The sequence below is a fragment of the Pseudopodoces humilis genome, chromosome 20 (genome assembly GCF_049639895.1).
Source record: "Pseudopodoces humilis isolate 2021_Gansu_Grassland_sample_001 chromosome 20, ASM4963989v1, whole genome shotgun sequence".
NCBI classification, from domain to species: Eukaryota; Metazoa; Chordata; class Aves; order Passeriformes; family Paridae; genus Pseudopodoces; species Pseudopodoces humilis.
Window position 1 is genome coordinate 5697924 of NC_142219.1, and position 21969 is coordinate 5719892.

Here is a 21969-nt window from a genome sequence, read left to right on the forward strand (position 1 = left end):
CCCTCAGCTGCTCTCCCTGTGCCCCTTCACATGAATAATTTGGATGCAAACACAGCCAAGGAACACAGCAACAGCCAGCTTCCACCTGGCTGGGATATAACATAAAACTCTTCTCTGCAAGAATTATGCTCAGTGCGGATGTAGCATGTGGTATACTTACAGAACAAAGTGATAAACTGAACCTACAGTTTATCTAATATTTATATTACACGGATTCCTAGAGGCCCCCACACGCCATCTACAATTCGTATGCGCAGTGAGAAGCAGAACATGCCCACATTGCATCTCTCAGCCTGTGGACAATAAAGCTATTTAATGTTTGATTCTTTTATTGCATACTTGCAATAAAGTGAGGTCTACTGAGTCTCACGATGAATGACGATATTTATTTATGGACATTTCTGTCGTCCCTACCGTTGTAGCATAAGAACACCTCAGAGCTTAACAGTGCCCCAAATTAATGACTTCTGGGGGAACACATAAACCTGAGACATTTTGCTCTGGTTAAATGACAAATCTGTGTCACTGTGTACAACAGTCTGGACTGAGAGCAAAACTAAACTCAGACTGAGGAAGCAAGTTCATATGGCAGAACTCTCCGTACTGAGCACACAGCGAAACACCTCCCCTAAGCTTAGCCCACTTTGTGCTGTAGCAACACCCTTCACCTCCAAGAGCTAATGAGGACCAGCTACCTGTGTTTCTGTTCAGGACAGAGTGTGAGCTGTACTTACTGCCATGGGGATGTTCCAGGCCATGTAAACGTGTGACTTGAAGTCATCCATCCAGACCTCGGCGGCGCGCAGGGCGTTGCGCTTTGCATAGTAGTCGATGTCGTTGTTGTAGGGCTTCTTGGTGCGCTCGATGTGCGCCACGCGGGAGCAGGGCAGCACCTCCATGCTGCCCCCGCACTGCCACACCTGGGGGAGGCACAGAAAACAGACACATGGATTCTTTTTCCCCTTCAGAGGCAATGCAAGTGCTTCTTTGCAGATGCTGTGTGTAGGGTGTTTGCCGGTCAGAGGTGAGGGCTATCGAACGGTTCCAAAGGATTGCCCGATTTACCCCTCGCTCCACATTGCAGGTGAGTCTGAGAGGGATGCACATTAGGTACAGAGGTTTACAAGCCATAAAGAGACAAGGCCTTCACCACAGTATCACTGCTCTTAGGACCATCAGGCAGAGAACAAATTGTGGGGTGGTAACCTCTGCCGTGGGTGCTGTTTTAACCTAGCGTTCGTTACTGAAACTTCAGCAAAAATCAGCTGTGTCATCTGGCTGTGTTTGACACATAAATGGGGTACTGCAAAGGGCTCTAAGGTCACCCCAGAGCCTTCTCTTCTCCAGACTAAACATCTCCAACTCTCTCAGACTGTCTCCACAGGAGAGGTGCTCCAGACCTCTCATCATCTTATCTCTCTCCCCCTGAGCTGATGAAGAGGGCTAAAAGGGGCTGAGTGGAGACCCCAGCACCCAGCCTGCCCAGACACCATGGAACTCACACTGTGCAATTTTCTCCCTGCTGATTATTTACTGTCTGGACTCCAACAGGGGACAACGAGGACTTGTCTCTTTGCATCAGCAAGATCTGAAGTGATGCAGAGTGAAGGAAGTTTATGGATTCAGCTCCCCCATGTCTGCACCTAGTAGTAGAGTCTAGCTGAAGTAAATGAAAGAGATTAAAATATGAGCAATAATTCAGAACTTTCCAAGGTTGCCTTTTACAGAGAATAAAAGCACATTTCTGTACAAGATGCATTCCAGAACTATACTGGGGCAGTTCTCCACCTAACCTGCCTTCTCAAGGACAAAGATAAAGTGCTTGGGAAGTAGCAAATAAAATCTCCTCTGCTCTGCCTTTTCTTTTTTAATACTTTGTTAGGTAATATTTACTTGCTGCTTTCCAAACAGCTCTGTAGTAAATCACTGGCCACTGAAATTTACATTTGATAAATGGAGTACACTGAAAAACACACTGCTCATAAATTTGGACTGACATGTGCTGAGTGTTTCCAGTGCAAAGAAGAAATGCTAAAAAAAAAATAAATTAATTGTTTTTCACCATCAGAAGGAGAAATGAGCAGTACACTTTAGTATACTGCTATTTGCCCTACCCAGCCTGGAAGTCAGCTATTTAATGCACAGCACATTTTTCTTTTTATTGATATGCCTAATGACCTTGTAACTCTTATTTATGTATTTTGGTACCAAGGGCAAGTACATTATCTGAGTGACAGATTTATTTCCTTTGAATGCCAGTGCTCACACAAACCTGAAAAGGAAAAGGTACTAAACTGCAACATTAAAGAAAACAGTTTAGCTCATCTGTAAATTCAGCACAAACAGTTATTTATCAGTGATAAATTCTCCACAGATGAAATCCACAGGGAACACAGACACCTGGCTTTGAAGGGAACACAAGAAGAAGAGGCAGCAGCAGCCTCAGGCCAGGTAACTCTCACTCTGTCTGATCCTGGTGCTCAGCTCTCAGTATGGGGCTGGCTGTGGTGTGACTTCCCCATCCATAATCCCTTGGGCTGCTTTCCACTGACACTCAGTCACTTCTTCCTTTTCCCCTCAGCCCAGCTTTGCTCTTTAAAGGGGCAACATCTACTGAAGAGGAGGAAAGAAGGAAGAAAACAGGAAATACTCCAGGAAATTTTTCTTCCTTAGAAGACGCTAAAATTTACCCCAAATTACTTATTTTTATTTTTTTTCCTGGGAATATGTAACTTTTAACACCAGCAGAAGATGTTTCCCTGGACAAGAATGGTTATTTCCAATCCCAAAGAAAGAACTGGAGGTAGAGAACAGGGGGCAGGGAGTCAGATAGTTCACCAGGTGAACATCATGCCACCATTTTTCCACATCCCAAACAAATGTCACAGCTGCTCAGCTGTGGTCACTCCTTTCCAGGCCTCCTGGAAGGTCTCCTGTTTTACTTCATGAAGATTAGGTGCTGTCCAGTGGAGCACAGACATGACTCAGTGTCCCCACACCCTTTCATCACATGGCTAAGCACAGGGTGAAGTTCTTGTCTCCTTCCCTTCCAGCCTGATAATTACTTAAACTTACACTAAATGGAGGAGTTTCTGTAGTATAATCAAATACGTGCATCCAAAACTGGGCAAGCTCCCAGCAGTTGAGAGGCATCATGTGAGATTTGAATGAATACTCCAGACTTGTGCTCAGAGGAGGATGGGATGTTCAGCAGCACCTTCTCCTCTCTGGACACACAGCTGAAAGGCACATGAGATGCAGAAAACCATTGTCTGCCTGCTTTTAACAAAGGGTGAAAGAATGAGAAACCTTTTACTGTGTCAGTCAGGTAAGAGAGAGGTGAGTCAGCGGCTGATCCTGAAACTGGTTGATTCCCCACCTCTTTTCGTTCTCAAAACTGTACTTAATGACCCATTTTAACAGTAGCAGACAACACATTTCTTTCCACATCAAACTATGAAATTATGCCAGGAAAATAATTACATGCCTCTGTAAAGCATTTATCAGGCAGGATCCTTAAAGCATCTTACTGGGGGAAGCAAACTTTTTCTAACTGTGAACATAAAATGAAGCCCAAGGCCCTCCAAAGTGACACATTTCAGGCATTCAGAGAAAACTGCCTTCCCTATCTATGGCTTATCTTCTGGGATAACAACACATTTCCAGCCCAAGTTATTCCTCTCATATGGAGCTGCCAACAGTAAACGTGTATCTCAAGGTTCATTTACTGAGCTGGTGGAAGTGTTACAGCCTCTGAGCTGCTCCCCACAAGGGTGCACATGGCTGAAAATCCCACTCTGTCTTCTTTTCTCCCATGGGGAAACAAGCCCTTTAGAGCAATTTTTTATTGATATATGTATTTTTTTTGGCTTCACAGCATGCATTCATCAAACCTGTACTGTGGGGCAATAGCCTGGGCTCCATGGAAGGCCAGGAGCAGCAGCAAAGCAAAGTGTGTTCTCCTTGACTTGGTGCAGCCCAGGGTCTCAGCTTTGCCTCTGTGAGCATCACACTGTGCAACATTTTAAGACATGATCAAGTAATTCCAAGAGACACTCAATTTATTTGCTAATTGTAGCTAATTTCTAATTTCAGCACTGCTCTTTAGGCTGCTATAAACAAAATTGATAGCAATTTAAATGTTACCATAGCCGTGTTACCTTAGCATTTTTACTGCTAATTATCTCAATCAACTTTTCTATAAACAGACATATTAAGTGTTGAGAAGAACAAGTACCCCCATCAGGAGTAAATTACAAACTGAGTGATAATGTTTGTGGCTTGCACTATAATGACTTACTGACATTAATTATCAGCTATTCCTGTACACCTGAGGTGTGGCTGTCCTACAGGAAAATGTTTATTTATGCAGCAGCCAGCTGGACATCACATTTTATGCATCAGAGAAAATTTGAGATGAGGCTGTGTCTTGTCTACCATGGCCTCAACTGTGCATCAGCAAAGTTCTCTGAAGGTAGGTTGGGTACATTAATTAGAAAGGCTAATAAGGTGCCAAGCTTTAATTCTTCCCAAGCAAGAATAAATTTTCCAAGGAAACATGTTTTCCCACATGTACCTTCTGCTGAAGATCAAAACCATCTTTATCAGGACTTACAAAAATTAAAGTTAAAGAGTTAAACAAGCCTGGACACTACTAAGTAGGAAGTAGAGCTGGCCAGAGTGCTGGGCTAATCAATTCCTAAATTTTGGCAATGTACATAGAGAGAACATTGCTGATGTCGTCTCCTGCTCTGCAGGTGAGACACATTTCCAACAGCATCATGTTCTGCAGAGCAAATGTCAGAGCTCTGAAATACCCTGGGATTTAATATTTGCCATTTTTAGCATTTTAAATATTGTTCCTGGGATTTAATAATTGCCATTGGCAAGAGAGTGGCTGCAGCTCCCAAGAGCCTCTCGCTGATTATAGGGAGGGCTCTTTCCTCTCTGTGGACTTGGTGCTCTGTAAATTGAATACCACTTTATGGTGTACACTGAAGTGACTGCACAGGGTTATTTAATTTGGTAGAGATGATCTCACTAAAAGCAAAATCAATAGGTAAAAATAAAAATGGCTTCAGTATGAAGGACAAGCTGGGAAGACAGTTTTAACTTTGAAAACTTAGACTGGAAGTAAAGATTGTGGTCCTTAAGAACTTTGTACCTTGCTGTAAATTTTGCAGTTTAAACACCCTGGTGCTCAGTGAGAGAGAAAAAGAAAAGTCTCAGATTCTCTGTTACAACTCTTTTTTCCATCAAATAGACCTTTGATTCAAGCATCTGGAGAGATGAAGTATCCCAGAATGTGTAATAGTGGAAAGAACACTTCTGTGTGATTTGCTTCCAAATAATCGCCCTTTGCCAACACTTTTGTTGTACCCTCTTCACAGACACACCAGTTCCATCCCTTCCTCTCAACACCACAAGTTTATAGATACCAAAGCAACTCCAATGGAGCGTGACCCAGCCACTTGCAACGTATTGGTCTCCACCTCTTTTAAAACCTGACTTTTCCAGGAGAGCTGGGGTTAGTCCAGCTTTTCTAATAATATAGAACATTGAGCAATTAATGAAATTGTCAGCACCGTGAGGCTTTGAGCCTGTTTTTCATAGGTAGCAATCTCTCTGGAGGTGTCACTGCACTGCACAGGTGACACTGCAGCAGCTTTGTGCTTTATCTGCTCGTGGAAATTTCAGTGACCCTTTCCTGACAGGAATAGTCACAGTCTACATCTTCCAGCAGTAACAAAATGGAAGGAACCAGCTTCAAAACACACCTGTGGCAGCAGGGTCCCTCATTTCTGACATACCCAGCAGAGGATGTCACCTGGCACTGGTGCCACAGGCAGCGTTTCAGACGGGATGTTCTGCACATCCTGAAACAAAAGCCTTGTGCTGGAGCAGGGCTCTGATGTTTTATGGAGCAGTTCTGAACTCTGCCTGAGCAGCACTTCACAGAAGTAGCCTTTCAGCTTTCAAACTTTCCCTTCTGAGTGAAGGCAGCAGAAGAGATGGAGGAGTTTTAAAAGCAGCTCAGATATCCCTGTTTCATGATATTCCAGCGTGGGAATTCTTAAAAGTCAGGGATCTCAGGCTCTCTTTGAATTTCAAGGCAAAGCCTACCAGAAACAGATGTCTTCTAGACTGCCTACACACCTACAGCAGGATTGGAAAAGATTTTTCTATGATGAAAGAATTACTCCATGCTTCAGAAATTTTGTTGACCTAAATTTTCAAGAATAACATAAATTTTAAATGTTTTCACTAATTGAAACACAAGCTCTTTGTTACCTCCACCTGTGCTTCCCACAAAGGTTTCTCTGAAACTGAGTAACTGATGATTTTCAGAATATCTGCTTGGCATTAAAAGTTTTTAATGTACAATTACCTATATGTATAATCTGAAAGGTCAGTTTAAACTGAAAACACCAACCTTTGTTGTAAAAATAGAATAACACAATCCTTTGATGACACTAAAACCAGTATTTTTTGTTGTTTAGAAATTTTGCCGAAGTGCAGAGTGTTCAAAAGAAATATATTTGGTATAATTTATCAGCTGCATCTGACAGAGGCATCAAATTGTGGTTCCTTGAGGTGACAAAAGCCTGATTTCTGACAGAAGTTGCAATACTTGAAGGGCAGGAGGACATGTAGTAAATTCACAACAGCAGGCACCACTGAGCCCTCTTCAGCCCCTGTAACACCACAGTGTAAAATAAAATCCATGTGTACTGCAGGTACAGGAAAATTCCTACTCTGGTGAAGTCAAACAGAAAGGTAACTCTTAATTCTTAAAAACCTGCTGTCATTTCAGTCTCCATCTCCAGTCAGCCATGAACCAACAAGGTCTAAATCAGAAGCAATTCCTCAAAGCATATTTGAAAGATGACAATAAAATCCTTTCCCATCTGAGACATGGGAGCTCTGTACTTATTCTCCAGTCCTTAAGGGATGTGCCAACTCTTCTAATGCCCACACTAGAAACAAAAAATGAATAGGAATATAGCACACTTAGTGTTCTTGCATCTCTGATATTGACAATTTACGTAGCTCACTGAAAACTGATCTTTCAAAGTAATTTATAGCCTGACATTTTCTTGTTTTCTAATGGAGTTTTATGGATATTCTCCCCTGCATGTATTCTCAGAGCTGCCTAGAGAGCCATATTTAATCAGCTGTGCTAGATAAAGTGCTCTCTCTCTGTTTCTCACTTCACATAGGAAGCTGTTAGAGACTGGGGAGCTGTCATAATCAAACACATCATATGGAAAAATTAATCACATGGTCTCGTTTTGTTCATCAAGTGCATTTTTATCATCATCTTTAAAGGCAGCCGCAATTATGATTTAAAAAAGTCCCAACTGTCATTTCTCAAAATAGTCTGTGCTAGTTCATGGTGCACTTACAGAGCAAAACTCTTTCCATGCTGGGACAAACCAGCTTACATCAGAGAGACTTTTAGCTGCCAAAAAGAAACTTGAACAAAGGAGGAAATCACATCTCAAGATCCACAGATCTCTGCTTTGTCAGAGGCTTCAGGATAAACTTCTGACCTATACCTTCAAATTACAGGACCCAAAAGGGTCCTTGGTTGACTGATCCTGACATTGACTCTGTGACAATCCCTCCCTTTTGCTCTCAACTCCTGCTCAAAGAAGTCTGCAGATAATCTACTCACAGCAGATGTAGAGGGAGTGTGACAAAAGCTCAAACATGAAAGGTAATTCTGTTATTAGGAGTCTTCTTATCCTACAAGTGTCAATACCCATCCCTTACTCTTGCTGCCCTGGAAGGCTGGAAACACAGAACAGTGGTTTGGGGCTAATGATTTTTGGAGGGCTGGATTTCACCTGGGGCTCTCCTCCTGTTTTTTTCCTGGCTCAAACAGCAAGAACTTAATTTAAAGAGAGAAGGAGAGATGTGGAGGATAGAGTAGGTGTAGCCATACAAGTCTTTAAGATATGTTTGGCTCCAGTATTGCTCCTTTTTGATTACTATTTTTATCAGTATTTCAGTTGCCCCAATGAGGAATACTTGGAAACTTGCTGCTTTTCCCACAACTACTACAATAGAGTTCAGGGATGTGCTGCAAGATCCTTCTGCAGAGTCATTTAAAGTGAATTTCACAGCAGACTCAAAATTACACCTTTTCTTTATAGAAAAGTAAAATAATTTGTTCATAGGTACTTGATTAGCCTTTAAAATGTGTTAGAATTTTTTGGAGTTTGTCCTCTCAGCTTTGATCCCTTGGGATTTTCTGGTATTTACAGATGAACTTCTTTCAGAAAAAAAAATGGCAGTGGAACAGTAACATTCTTGCAATGAGACACTCAACACATGCATGTTTTATATTTGTCTGGTGGCTCTTCAGTAGCAAATTTAGAGGCTGTCCTTCACATATTTCTTAGAGGTTACGCAGAACCTCAAGCCAGTTAAGATCTCAGATGTGACAACAGTGAGAAGATAAAACCCTTCTGCTAACCCTCTTACAGGGGGAAACAGATAAGCATGAAGAAATTGAAACATGTTCTAGAGAAACTCACAGTCAGCAACTGCTATCTTGCTGTAAAGATAAACTTTGTGTGTAAAGAACTAGGGCTGATAAATTAATAGACTGGCTGCTATGCAAGGGAGGAGATAGGCTTTAAAATGATATTAAAAATGCCCCATGTGCTTTAACCACTAATCCAATCTCCATAAACCCATATTTTCCACAACTTTTACAAAGGGTAACGCACCTTTGAAAAGAGCATGTCTGGGGAAGAAGCAGATCTCCCTTCTGCAAGGAAAATTCCAGACTCTCTGAAATGCCTTGCAGGTCGGGGATGGAAACTGCAAAAGCCCTTCAAGGCAAGAAGAGCAGCCTGACCCTGCACAGGCAGGAGGCCACACTGCTGGGCTTTACACACAGACTTCAAATATGGCAAAGAATAAAATATCCTGAGCTCCAAAAGGTGGTGGTGGTGGTTCAGGAATTCTTCTTTCCTGCTAGGGAAGTTCAGTCAGTGCAGTGATGCTGGACAAATTCCCCCTGCTCCAGTCTCCCTGACATCACTGCTCAGGGAGGGCAGCAGGCAAGCATTGAGGAATGGGAAAAGGGAGAAAGGACAGCCAAAGAGCAAGGTTTTAATTTTCAAAGGCTTGTTTTTCTTAGCAAATTAATGAATGTTGGCACCTCAAGATGCTCCAGGAGATGTTAACAGCTCCTATCACGTAAATGACAGGCATAGGAAAGACTGCTTTGAGGCAAACCCTCAAACTTCATAGACTAGAGATAATAATTCTATTTTCTTTGAATTCTCCTCAAGTCTAAAAGAGGCTGCAGATTTCTTCTGGTCTAGTACCATATATGTTGTGTTTTGCAAGCACAAATCATTTTTCCTCTATAAAGTAAATGAAATTTGGTATCTCTAATGCAGCTTGCTAATTGTTGCAGGCAGATGCTTCTCATAACGTATTCTTTAAGAATACATTTGATGAGAATAATTTTCTCCTTTCTTACAAATTTACTCAAGTTTTCCCCAAATCAATAGAATCACTGCCAGTCATTTCTGTAAATATGTCAGCACAGATACTGTTTGCACTATAACTGTTAAAATTCAACAAATTGGCCTTGGAAAAACACAATTGACATATTGGAAAAATACAGTCTAAATGGGATATATGAAACAGCACTAAAGACCAGCCTGTTGTTCTTGTTCCTCACATCTCCTTCATGTGACTGCTTTAGGTTGTTTCTCCTCACTTATCCCAATAGACCACAGAGAAAATCTCCCTCTAAATTCAAACCCCAGCAAGGGATAAAGTCTTGTGTACACGAAGCTTACATGAGAAAATCTGCAGCTGAGCTCCTGCAACATTTAAGTTCTTAGGAAAATACCCTTTTTGCCAGACAGAGCTTTATTGACCTGCACCAAAGCACCAGGCAGTGCTGACTGGTCAGCCCAGCAGCTGCTTCTGGAACACAGGAACAGGACACTCACTGCCACCATCCAGTCCACAGAAAATGCTCAAGATTAGATCAGCTGAGCATGACAGCAATCTCCAAACCACGATTAATCCCTGTCAGATGCCAGGGGAAGATCAGCAAGAATACCTTAGGTGAGAATAGGGATGCCTTGCTTGATATATAGGCGTTCACATGACCACAGAAATCTCTTCTAGAGCACAAAACCAAGCCTCCAACAGCAGCTCCCTTCAATTGTTACCTATGTTAAGCCAGGGGGAAAAGAAAAAAATAAAAGTTGTAAAACTTTTTTTTCCCCACTAAAGTGAGAACTTTCTTGTGCAATACCAGTAGTTCACACTTTCAGCCTTTTGCTAATGAAATAATGCTTACTGTGTCCTCAGCCTTCAGTAAGAAGGCTGAAAAATGATAAAATGCTTCTTGACATTTTAGCTGAGACCACAGGGAGGAAGAATAAAGAGTGGAATTTATTGATGCTTCAATTAGAATAAAGTCATTCTTGAATGAGAAAATATTGAAACAGACTGACTAATGAAGTGATCACAAAGGGTCTTTTCAAAGGACCCTAAGTGGAGTCATCCTCATTTGTTTTCTCTTTCCACAGCAGACCCTTAAATGATCTTTGCAGATTGTCTACACTAAATCCTGCAGGGTTGCTATTTCATTTTAAAGAAAAAAGCTTTTAGGCTACAAGGGATTCATTCAGTGAGAGCTATTATGCTTATTGTGGCTTTGCTGCAGAGCCAAGGGATTTACTATATGCTCATTAGATCCTGCTTTTGTTCCAAAACAATCTTTTACGATGCAAATTTCAGCATGCTGATCTACTTAGAATAACACTTTAAAAAAAAAAAAAAAGAAAAAAAAGAGCAGATATTAAAGTAAAAGCTTCTTCCAAGGCAGGAATACTACAAATTCAGATTAATTACTAATATTTTAGACCACAAAAACATCTGGTGTCTCAACTTAAATTCAGCTTTGAACATGGTTAGAAGAAGCCCCAAGAATTCAGTGTTAGGGGCACAAGGCAGTACCAAGGGTGGGCAAACAGAGATTAGAGGCCACGTTGTGAAGCCATCACAGATGAGGTGCATTTGTCACTTGGCTGCTTGCTGGCTGAAGCACAAAAGGTTCAATTTGTTCAAGCCTTGGCACCTGAGGCATGCAGGCAGCAGAGAATCCTCTCCAGCAGAGAAGTTCACTCACCAGGACCCCTAAGGAAGATACACAAGATGAGAGCTGGGAGTTCTGCTCCATAATGATCTCCAGGGCTGTGCTGACACAAAAAAAAAAGGAAAGGAAGCGGGGCATAAATGGCAAAAACGGCAGAAGTGAGGAAACCCACTGTCCTCATGATGGATGCTTGGCACTCAGGGAGCTGTGGCAGTTTCCATCTCTTGTTAGTGCTCTTTAAACTCGACTGCAGAAGTACTGAGGATGAGGGGGACACTCCTGTTTTTTAAAGCATTAATTCCACCTGGTTCCTCCTCTGTGACCTTCCTGAAGGAGCGGTTGTATGAACACAGAACGATGAATATTATCATCCAGGAGATCTACCTGATAGCTCATCCTTAATAGTTCTATAAATCTTGTGAAGTCTTAGTGCTTTAGGTGTGCAGCACAGATAATCCTGCTGTAAGGAATTGTGTGAACTCATCCCTCACATGCACAGAGCCCAGCCAGCCTAGTGACACCACATTCTCTCCTGTGCCCTAAACAGCAGAACTCAAATTGGAGCTGGAATTTACACTGAAAACTGATCTCTAGGAGGAAAGTTAATAAAATATCTGAGGTGAGCAATAAGAAAAAGATCAGTTTGCCAGCACAAATACTAGCAAATCATTACAGTAATTCCAGGCAGCCCTTCCCACACTCCCATTCTAAATTAGATCAGCAAACTAAACATGCAATTTATACTTAAAAACTCACAAATCATCACCTGCTTATAATGGACAAGTCCAGCTGGAGCACCTGCTCACTAAAACAACATATGATTCCTGAATTCAGCTGCTGTCCTGTTTTACACAGAAACTGCCAAATCCCTAATAAACATTAGATGCAGATGTGTGTGAGCATGGCTTTCACCAGGAATGCTTATTTACATGGGATGACAAACCCATAATTAATCTTTTCCTTCCAGGGCTATGAGAAAGTGCCAGAGGAGGGGCAATGACCATAAATGACTGGAACAGGATATTTGAAACACGTCTGAAATGTGAAAAATGCCTCTGCCTTCACTGCACTCCCAGCCAGGCACCACCAGCCTTGGCAGCTACCCGAGCTGCAGAAAGAACACGAAAAAAAGCAAAAAACCCCCTCTGGTGAGTTTGTTACAACATGCTTTGACTTTCCTTTTCTGATTATCAGACAGCAGATGTCTGGAACAGTTTTTGGATACCTCAGAGAAAATGCAAAATGGCAGAGAAAAGGAACTTTTAGAAAAGAAAGTGCCATTATGTCCTAGTGAGTCACTCTGCTTAAATGCTTTATTACTGCTATTAATGGACAGAGATTAACATTAATCATAGGCTGTGAAATGACTGACAAACTAAGCTATTTTGTACATCACCTAAAGAGCTGGTAAGGGGATGCAATTTGGGTAAAACACAAAAGAAAAAGGCTGTTTGTGATTTTGATGGACAGCTCCCTGAAGAATCTCCAGATTCCAGGACTGCAAAGTAGGCTGTCACATTTGTAGATCTGCTGCCTCTCGAGGGAAATTTGAAGTGAGAAGTATCACCAGACACAGCCTTTTACTGGTTCTTTTAATTTCATTTCTTCAAGACCACTTACTCCCATTTACAAAGATTTAGATTAGGGTTTGCTTTAGTTGACAAATTGTTTTGTTTGGTGGATTTTATTTTTGGTTGTTTGTTGTATTGTATAATGAAGCCAACAGAAGTTTATCAATGGTGCCATATAAAAGACTTTGCTAGGCATGTTTTTATTCCTTAAGTTACCACATTCCATCTAGCATAAGGATGTAAAAATACACACACACATTTGGCAGTATTTTTCCCAAGAGCTAGGAGTGTCCTCACAATTGAACTCTGCAAATATTAGCTTCAGCTTATTGGGAAGATAGTGTCCCATATTATAAAAGTGCTGAGCAAACAAGGGATGTTCTTTGTTTGCAAGAGATTTCTAGAAGTTAAATATATAGAGATACAGATATGGTTTCAAACTGAACCAAAATTGTGCTTGACATTTCAAGGTGTTTGACAACTCAAAGTATGGAATTAAAATTCATTTCAAATCCAGCAAAATATTTTGCTTCAACAACATCTGAAAATAACCTTTTTGAGGATGCACTATAATGGCTTCTCCTTTCTCAACACATGCATTTCAATATACTTCTTTGCCAAATCTATATTCTTTCTCAGATAAATTATTTGGCAAATTAATGTCCCATTATAGACAAAAAGATCATTAGTTGATAACAAAGAAGGCATTAACATTTACCTTTTGCCTTTTCACAGCTTCCCTAATTAAGTCATCCATCACCATTCTTCACTTGTATCAGCACAAAACTTACCTTAAAAGCACGTCAGATGTGACCAGAAAAATCCTGCATTAGAATAAATACAGAGCTTTCATAGTGACTCACAGCATCTTATTGCTCCCAGGCAGTGCCTGTACTTTTAATTCAGAATATACACTTCAACCTCAGCTTGGCTAAAATAAATAAATAAAAACAATCCCTATGTTACTCCAGTAATTTTTTTTTGTTTCTGTAGAATGGCAGTAATCATTAAATGCTACTTTGCTTCATTAAAGCCTGAATTTCCAAGAACTGAAAGACACAGTGCCACAGGGTTAAGTAATTCTTTCATCACATGGCTGATGTGTTTTATCCCTGCTGGGTCACAAGTGCTCTTCATTTACCGAGCTCCAGGTGTCACCCAACTATTTATTTGTGGAGCCTTTGTTGTAAACATCCTGGGCTGCCAAAGAAATAATCAAAAGTCTTTCCTATTCAATCTAAATACAATTCTGTCAAAAAATAAGGTTTTCTGGTAAAATGGGATGGATGATAAAAAACAACCAAACCAACAAAACAATTACAGGGGCTGCATTGCTTTGCCCATCATCTACAAGAAAATCTGAAAAAAATATAGCTTTACATCATTTTTATGAAGGTACTTTTCTGGACTTGCAGTTCATTTAATTTTGCCCTGGAGCACGTTTGCTGTGAGTAACATGGAATACAAGCCACTTGTCTGTCCTCTTGTCTCTAAATAATCCCTTTCCATCTTCTCTCAGAGTCAGGCTGTCACAAGCAGCTAACACCTCTACAGAGATAAAATAAGACAAAAGCAATAACCACAGTCCAGGCCCCCAGGGATTTCTTCACTAGCTCTAACTACAGTGTCCACTCCATCAAAATCCTGCCTTGTTGCCTTGTGTCAATGTTTACATGCTCTGCTGCTTCTACTGCTCTTGTTTTCGGAGGGATTCCAGCCTTATCACCTGCTCTGTCAGCTGATGGCAACAACTGTTTCCTTTCCCCATTTCCCCTGAATCTGTCACCTGCTGCCAACCAGCTCAGGTAACAGCTTCTGCTCTATGATTGAACTATGCTGAGCAATTCCATTTTTACATGAAGGATACTGTGTTTAAAGGAATAATTTGAGTACCCTGTAGCACAGCAGCAGAAAAGGCTTTGTGGCTTCTTGTGTCCCATTGCTCAGACTAAACTGGAGGTTGGTTGGTTTAGTTTGGCTGAGCCAAGTAAAGACATGATCCCAGAGGTGTTTGTGCCAATCCTGGTTCATTCCCCCTGCCTTCCATATTCCCTCATCCCTGCTGCTTGAGCTGGTTGTGCAAATGCTCCATAAATTGGGTAAATTACAATTCAAGATGATATAGTCTAGTTTAAACAAATAATAAGATATTACATCATTTTGACAGATTTGGGAAGGCTAAGCAAGCAGCTGAGGTTTGAACAAATGGCAATCTCTTCTTCAGAATGAAGATAAAAAGGACAAAATATTTCTGGTTGCTGGAAACAAAACACCCCACTATAATTTATGGACATGTTAAAGGGTAAATTTCTGGTTTTTAAAAGAGGAGTACTGTGGCTGTTAATGTGGCAGCAGTTATAGAAGCCTCATTTACATCCAGATGCATTTTGAAATATCAGGAGCATTTCATCCTCTGAAATATGGACATGGGCAGAAAGAAATATTTCCTCCCATCTGCCCTAGGAAAAAAAATGAATATACAAAAATAGAATGTCTTATTAAAAGTCAAACCTGAACCTACAGCAGAGCCAGCAAAAATGAACTCAGGTTTCACAATTTTTGGAAATCTTTAGCCAAAAATTTTTCCTAGCACAGCCAGCTGTGGTGAATCTCTGGGCTCTGCATGGAACAGGCAGAGAGCTGTTATTCATTAGCAGATCTCTGCAGGATTTCTGGCTCGAAAACACCAGTTCTGCTCAGTATTTCAAAACTGGTGTTCAGCTCCATCTTTCTCACCTTTCTTACTTTGAAGAGAAATCCCCCTTGGTGTCTGACAGGAGCTGAGGCAGCCCCAGGTGAGCCAGGCCGGGGCCCCAGTGAATTTCCCAGCCTTTCCATGAAGTTTCCAGGGTCCCCAGAGCTGCTCATGGAGCATCCAAAGTGGCAGCCAGGCAGCACCAGAAAGCTCTGCAGGTAAATCTGTCCCATGTCTGCACTCCTCAAAGGGCTCAAACTCACTCAAACTTGTGCAAACAGACCAAGAAAAAAGTCCTAATCTTCCCCTGACAAATTAAGTGTATTTCACTAGTGTTCCTCCTAAATAGCAGAAGTGTGTTCTTCAACCTTAAAAAAGTACAATGGAGTGAGATATAAAAAGCCCAATCTATTTTCTGAGAGAAGTCCAGCAGACAGTTTAATAAGTGGCTGCATGGAAAGAAATTCCTGGTTGCAGCTCTTTAATGTAGCACAAGAAGACATAATGAAATCTAATAATTGCTAGATCATACTAGAGAAATTCTGACTTCAGAATAAAGTGGAGCTTTTTAAACAACAAAGATAATTAAACATTGAACAGCTTGCTGACCCACTGTGGCAAATTCTCTACTACTTTGAGGGTTTTTGCAGCTGAGCAGACATCTTCTAAAACCTACCAAAAACTCAAACAGAAATGATGGGGCTCTCTGTGTAAGCTGTTGGGTCAGGATCATGGCCCTTTGTTAGCCAGTTTAATTAAAGAAGCCTGATGGAAGTTGGGGAATTTGACCTTGTACATCAAATTGACGGAGTATTAGGGAGGGAGAAAATACCACAGTACAAAAGAAAGTCCATCAATTGGCAAACTTTACTTCTCCAATGTTTATAAATTATATAAAACTTTTATGTATTAAAAATTAATCAAGCAAGCTTCCTAGGCTAGGCTAAATTCAGCCTAATGATCCTTTGAAGTAGAATTAGAATTTCCTCAAACAATATATCTTTCCTCAAATCTCTCACACTAAAATTACTGTAGTTACAGGGCAAGAGATACAGGTGGAGATTAACAACTCCTTCACGAGCTGAAAAATAATGAATGCACAGTGCATCAGTTTCTGGTAATCCAAGATACAAAAGAATGTCTTCCCCTGCTTGTCATGGCTAAGCTTGTGCAGCAAACCAGAAGTTATCAAGCAGAACACACTTACTGCACTTGTGAGCAGTACAGACATGGTTTTATATTAATAAACTCAAGAGTAGGCAGCAAGTAACAGCTATTACTAAACAGGACTGACCATGGCCAGGACTGAGCATGAGGTGTGACAACATCTCAGAAGAAAATGTTCTGTAAATGAAGTACGAAGTGGAAACTTTATTTTGAAGCTGGCCCTCAGGACAGAAGTTGTATGATGCTAGGTTAAAACAAAAGTAAAAAAAGCTATCAGCAGAGTTACTGGGAAGAGGGCAGGTGCAGTGAGGTGCTCCCAAAACCACCCTCTTCACCCAGGAGAGCAAAGCCACCTCTCCCAGCCTCTCAGGGTGACTGCACAGGACCCCCAGGGACTTTGAGATATCTCTTCAGGGCAGTCCCAAGGCAGATGTCAGGACTTTCCCTGTATCCCTGGGTGGATTATCTCAACCTGGACCTTACTTCCAATCTGCTTTCCATTTTTAACCATTAGATTGCACTTTGCCTTTTTCTGCCCACATAGAAAAATGTGCGAAGAGAAATTTCTTATGTCCCTTGAGATCATTAGGAAATCCCTTCCTGCCTTGGCTGCTGCTGCAGAATGGCCTTATTGAGGGCAGGAAAGCAATTTGCAATTGCCAGTAGTTCCAGATCCAGCCAAGCACTTGACTGCTTGCCTAACTGCACAGCCCTGTGCTATTCCATTGACTAGAGCAGGACCACTCACACAGTTAAAATTAAATGCCTGGTTAAGTGCCTTGTAGGTTTTTGGCTTGTTAACAATTCACTGCCAATACCTCAACCTTCTTAGGCTTCTCTGTAGCTCCTTCTCACTGCAGTGCTCCTCTGGAGTTTAAAAGCTGCTTTTAACTCCAAGTTGAACAAGTAAATGTGCTCCTGAAAACACCCCTGAGAAGATCTACTGAAGAACCTGCTATCTTTCCAACTTATGTAATTTTTTATAACAGATCTGTACATCACACATCTCATTAGCAGTCATCTCCTCAGGCAGTACATACAGTGTGGGTGGGTTTTCCTTTTTTTGATTTACCTAGGAAGTCTTGCTGTCTCTAATTTTCCATGAATCTCATGAATTGCCACTGAAATCTTTATAGCTACAGTAGCCTGGCATGTAATGTTCTAAACCAATTTTATACCCAATAAAACAATTTAATACCTAATAAACTTTATGAAGAAAACGGCACATTTCTAAGTAGTGCCTCCTGCTAATGAAATCAAGCCAAAGATGCTTGAGGGAGAAAAGCTCAGTGTCTGTGGGTAGGAGCTTTGGGAGTGTGCTGACACTTAGGGACCTCACAAACCAATCTGATTGTCCAGCCAGATTTGGCAAAGCTGTACCAATGGGTTCATCAGTGAAGAATCACTAATTCTTGTCAAAACAGGCAAAATCCCCTGCAGTGTTTTACTGCAGGTGTGGAGGGAGAGTCAAAATGCACCAAAGTCCAATGAGGGGCCAAGGAGAGCTCCTGTCCCACTGGCAGGTTGACTTTGGGTGAACTTCCCAAAGGCACACACTTGGCTTCCCCAGAACAGCAAGGCTGGAAAAAACACAAAAACAGTTTCTCACCTTTCTAGTTCAGCTAAAGCCTCAAAGTGCTGGTATGTGAAAAATGAGAGTTAATCCTGCAAGAACTTTCTGGAGCACTCACATGTTGACTACCAAAATTCTGGGAAGAGATTATTTTTGGGTTTCATTTAAACTGTGAATAGCACACGTAACCTCATGATGAAATTGGCATTCTTGAAAACAGAACTTCACTCGGGAGAACAGTCTCATCATTTTGCTCCATAGAGCAGCATGTAACAGATCTAATCAAATAATTGTAACATTCTTCAGCTAGAAAAAAGGGTAAGGAAGAAAAACTGTGTGTAAAGGAAAAGAGGATGGGTCACAATAGCAGCAATGACTTATGAGGGTTATTTCTCAGATCTGAAAGCCCAATAACTCACAAGTACCCTATCCATAAGTGAATTATGTGACCCTTTTGTGCAAGTAAAATTTTCCATCATGTACCTAGTCTGATGCACTGTAACAATTTGTCTCTTTTCACAAAATCATAAGGAATATTTCCCAGAGAACATGAAAAGCCACAGAGGGCAAAAAGCTTCCTTGCCTGAGAAAATGCTCACACCTCAATCATCACCACTGCTCTACATTTAAAGCTGCCTCAGTTCTCTCCTTTCGGTGCTCTCTGGGAGGTGTGGCCATCATTGACATACAGCCTGTATCCTCTGTTTACTTCTCTTTTTTCCTCTGGCACTAAGTCTAAACTGTACTTTCAGTGTGGCTGCTGTCAATTTGCATTGACTCATTGACTGTGGTGAAGTTTCTCTGCATCTACAGCAGCCTAAAGGCAGCAGCTGGCCATAAGAACAGCTTTTGCAACCCTCTCCTGTCACCTGATTCGTTGTCACAACTGCATCTGGGAATTCTCTGTGATCTCAAATTAATTAATGATTAAAATAATAAAATAAAAAGAGCCAATTGATAACAAATCCAGTGGCATATTTCAGCAATTTGCCTTCTGGACCTCTTGGAGCTGTCTGGATGCTGTGCTCAGCTATGTAGTGAGAGGCTTCATGTTTCTAGATTTACCTTAGGTAAAATGAACTTTAAAATGAAATTTCTACGCTATTTTTATCTTATGGAGAAGCATTGTACAGGGTGATCATGTGCTTTCAGGGAAACAGTACAGATAATAGACTTGAACTTCATTTCTCAGTTTCTCAGCTGACACTCCCAGGGTTTGAAGAGAAAGTCCTCGATGTCATAATGACTGTAGAGAAGTAGGGACCTCTGAGGGACCTCATTCTGGACAGAAAACTCCAATTCTAACCTCTGACTGCTTCAAAGGCTAATTCAACACAGCAGTCCATGTTATCTAAACCAAACTGGAAAATGCCTGGTTCTTCACTCCAGCTCTGGATACTACAACTTGAAGAAACCAATTTGTGGCCCTGAGGAACTCAGTCTAAAGTCTGTTCTTTATACTCTGGTAATAAAATTTGCACGTTCCCTCCTGTCCATCTTCTGCTCCATCATCCATTTCTTCATTTGGCAAAGAAAAATGATGAAACAGATGGGTGCACAGCCTTAAACACATGCACAGTTTTAAGCATTTTCCCTGGCCTGAGTGGGAAGTTAAAACTGTGCTCACAAACCTCTATTATACGGGAATGGAATGAAATCTGCCCTGGGTGCTCTTGCATCTTTGTGAGATGGATCTCTGTAATCATCTTCTACTTAATCAAAACACAACACAGAAGAGCTGTGATTACACAATTTCAGATGACAACTAACAGTCCTCATAGTTTGTTTTGATGAATTCTGAGTTCACTATGTAGATAACATGGTTAATTTGTTATTCAGATATGGCATTTAATCACTGAAGGACATTCCGAGTCTGACCAGGAAAAAAAACCCCAAACAACTCAACAACCAAAGTAACAGTAATCAAGCAATATTTGATAAATGTGATATGTTTGGAACAATTTTGTTTAAAGTCTTGAGCTTAGCAAAAGTAGGCTAAGTTAGAAAAAAAAAATACTAATCAACAAATGGAAACCCCCTCTCCCCCCAGTCCTGCCTTGTTTCGTTTCTCTGATATTTCACATCTGCAAGTTGCTGCACAGGAGGCAGATTTTTTTTCTTAAATTACAGTCGTTTTGTATTCTGAACAAATTCACTTGCTCAGCAAGAGAAATGACATTAAACTGCTGACAAAATGTACAAAGCAGGGCTGGTTTCAGATATTCATGCTTTAGACTGTGTCAAAAGCACTGCAAACATTAATATCAAACCATGACTACCTCTAATAGAAACTATGAAAGAAGCCAAAATAAAGTGTGTTTTCTAAAGCAAGAAGCTGAAAAAACATGTCTTGGCATGATAAAGGGACTGTGGAAAATTCAGGCACTGATTTCACGGGTATTAACTGTGCATAATATACCTATGTAAGAAGGCAGCATAACCTTGTGGGTAGGGCATTTCTGTAAGCCTGAGAAGCAGAGCTGGCTGGAATCCTTGGTTCTGCCAAAAGCAGAGTTTTCAAGACACCCCACACCTCAGTGTTCCCCATGTAAAGGGCAGATAATAAAATTGCCTTCTGTTGAAGACACAGGAGCATCAGAAGCTGAAAAAAATACACAGCAATTGAAAGACCCTGAGGTGGGGTTTTTAAAAAAAAGTTTTTGGAGTTTTAAAACACTGATGATTTGCTCACACATATTTAGGCAGGATTTTCTGTGTTGACTTAGAGTGAGGATCCTCCAGATACCCCTGATTATTGGTGCGCCTTGGTTTGCATATGACAGATCTGGGGCTCCTCAAAGTCAACAAATGCATCTCTTTTTAGCCACCAGAAGTAATTTCCCAAGTTAGGAACAGCCAGAAGATGCTGACTGAGCACAGTGGATCCCCTTTGTGCTACTCCCTACTTCAGCACACATCACTCCTGTTAGGTGGATCATCACCAGAGGAAGGGCACATGCCATTAAATAGAATTGTTCCCTAAATGAAGTGTCATTGTGAAATGGTTACTACTCCCAGCAATTTGATCGAGACACATATTAGGACAAACCAGTATTTTATGTCTGCAATGGATGATATCTACACCAAGAATGAAGTAAACTGTTCTTCTTTAAGTCTTTGATCTTTAAAGGCAGCAATTTAAACCATTTACACACGTTTATATGCAGTGAACATTTCAGAGTGTACAGCTTTCATCATTTGCAGCCATTTTCAGCCACAGAATAGGCCCTGTCCGTACAAAGGTTAGCATCAGGGTGATCCTCTGCTTTCTTCAGTGTTTCCCTAAGCAAAATTAAAAGTGGCATCAGGTATTGGGAGAGCAAAACTTGACTCTCAAGTAGGTCCAGAAGAGGAAATTCAGTGAAGCTTGAAGGAGAAATTACTTAGTCTCCAGCTCCCCTTGCCTTTTTATAAGCCTAAAAGAACCAAAGCATTTACACCCTGCCTGGTGGTCCTGTGGGTAATTTTAGCACCTGGGGTAGGTTTGAGCACTCACAGTTTGCTCCAAGTTGTATTAGTCTGGCCCATCTGTTGGTGTGGAAAATGTACCTGCAAACAGAGAAGCACTGGAGTTGCTGGGTTGTGCCATTAGTGGGGTGATTAGTGGCACTGGCACACTGTCAGGCAACTCTTGCACTCAGAAAAACAAAATACATTTTCATCAGCTGAAATACAGAAACTGAACCTATAAACATAAAGCATTTGCTTTGTGAAAGTGAAAGAAAAGAGGAGAAAACCGAGAGAAGCATCACAGCTTTAAAATGATAAAAGCCCTTCTAAGAACCACACACTGTAATTGCTGAAACGTCTGCAGCATCATTTG

General features: G+C 41.1%; 1 protein-coding gene and 1 long non-coding RNA gene across 6 annotated transcripts in view; both read right to left on the reverse strand.

The window, feature by feature from the left end:
- Nucleotides 1-21969, reverse strand: part of GALNT9 (polypeptide N-acetylgalactosaminyltransferase 9) — a 126737-nt gene that overhangs the window by 15400 nt on the left and 89368 nt on the right. For all 5 annotated transcript variants that reach the window (XM_005524351.3, XM_088065214.1, XM_088065213.1 and 2 more), the window contains one exon: nucleotides 735-920. In XM_005524351.3, the coding sequence (XP_005524408.1) occupies nucleotides 735-920 (186 nt within the window). The remainder of the gene's footprint in view (nucleotides 1-734; nucleotides 921-21969) is intronic.
- On the reverse strand, nucleotides 21284-21698 carry LOC148182748 (uncharacterized). Its single transcript, XR_015774272.1, has 2 exons — nucleotides 21643-21698; nucleotides 21284-21428 (listed from the first exon to the last, which is right to left on the reverse strand). It is a non-coding gene; the product is annotated as an uncharacterized LOC148182748 (long non-coding RNA).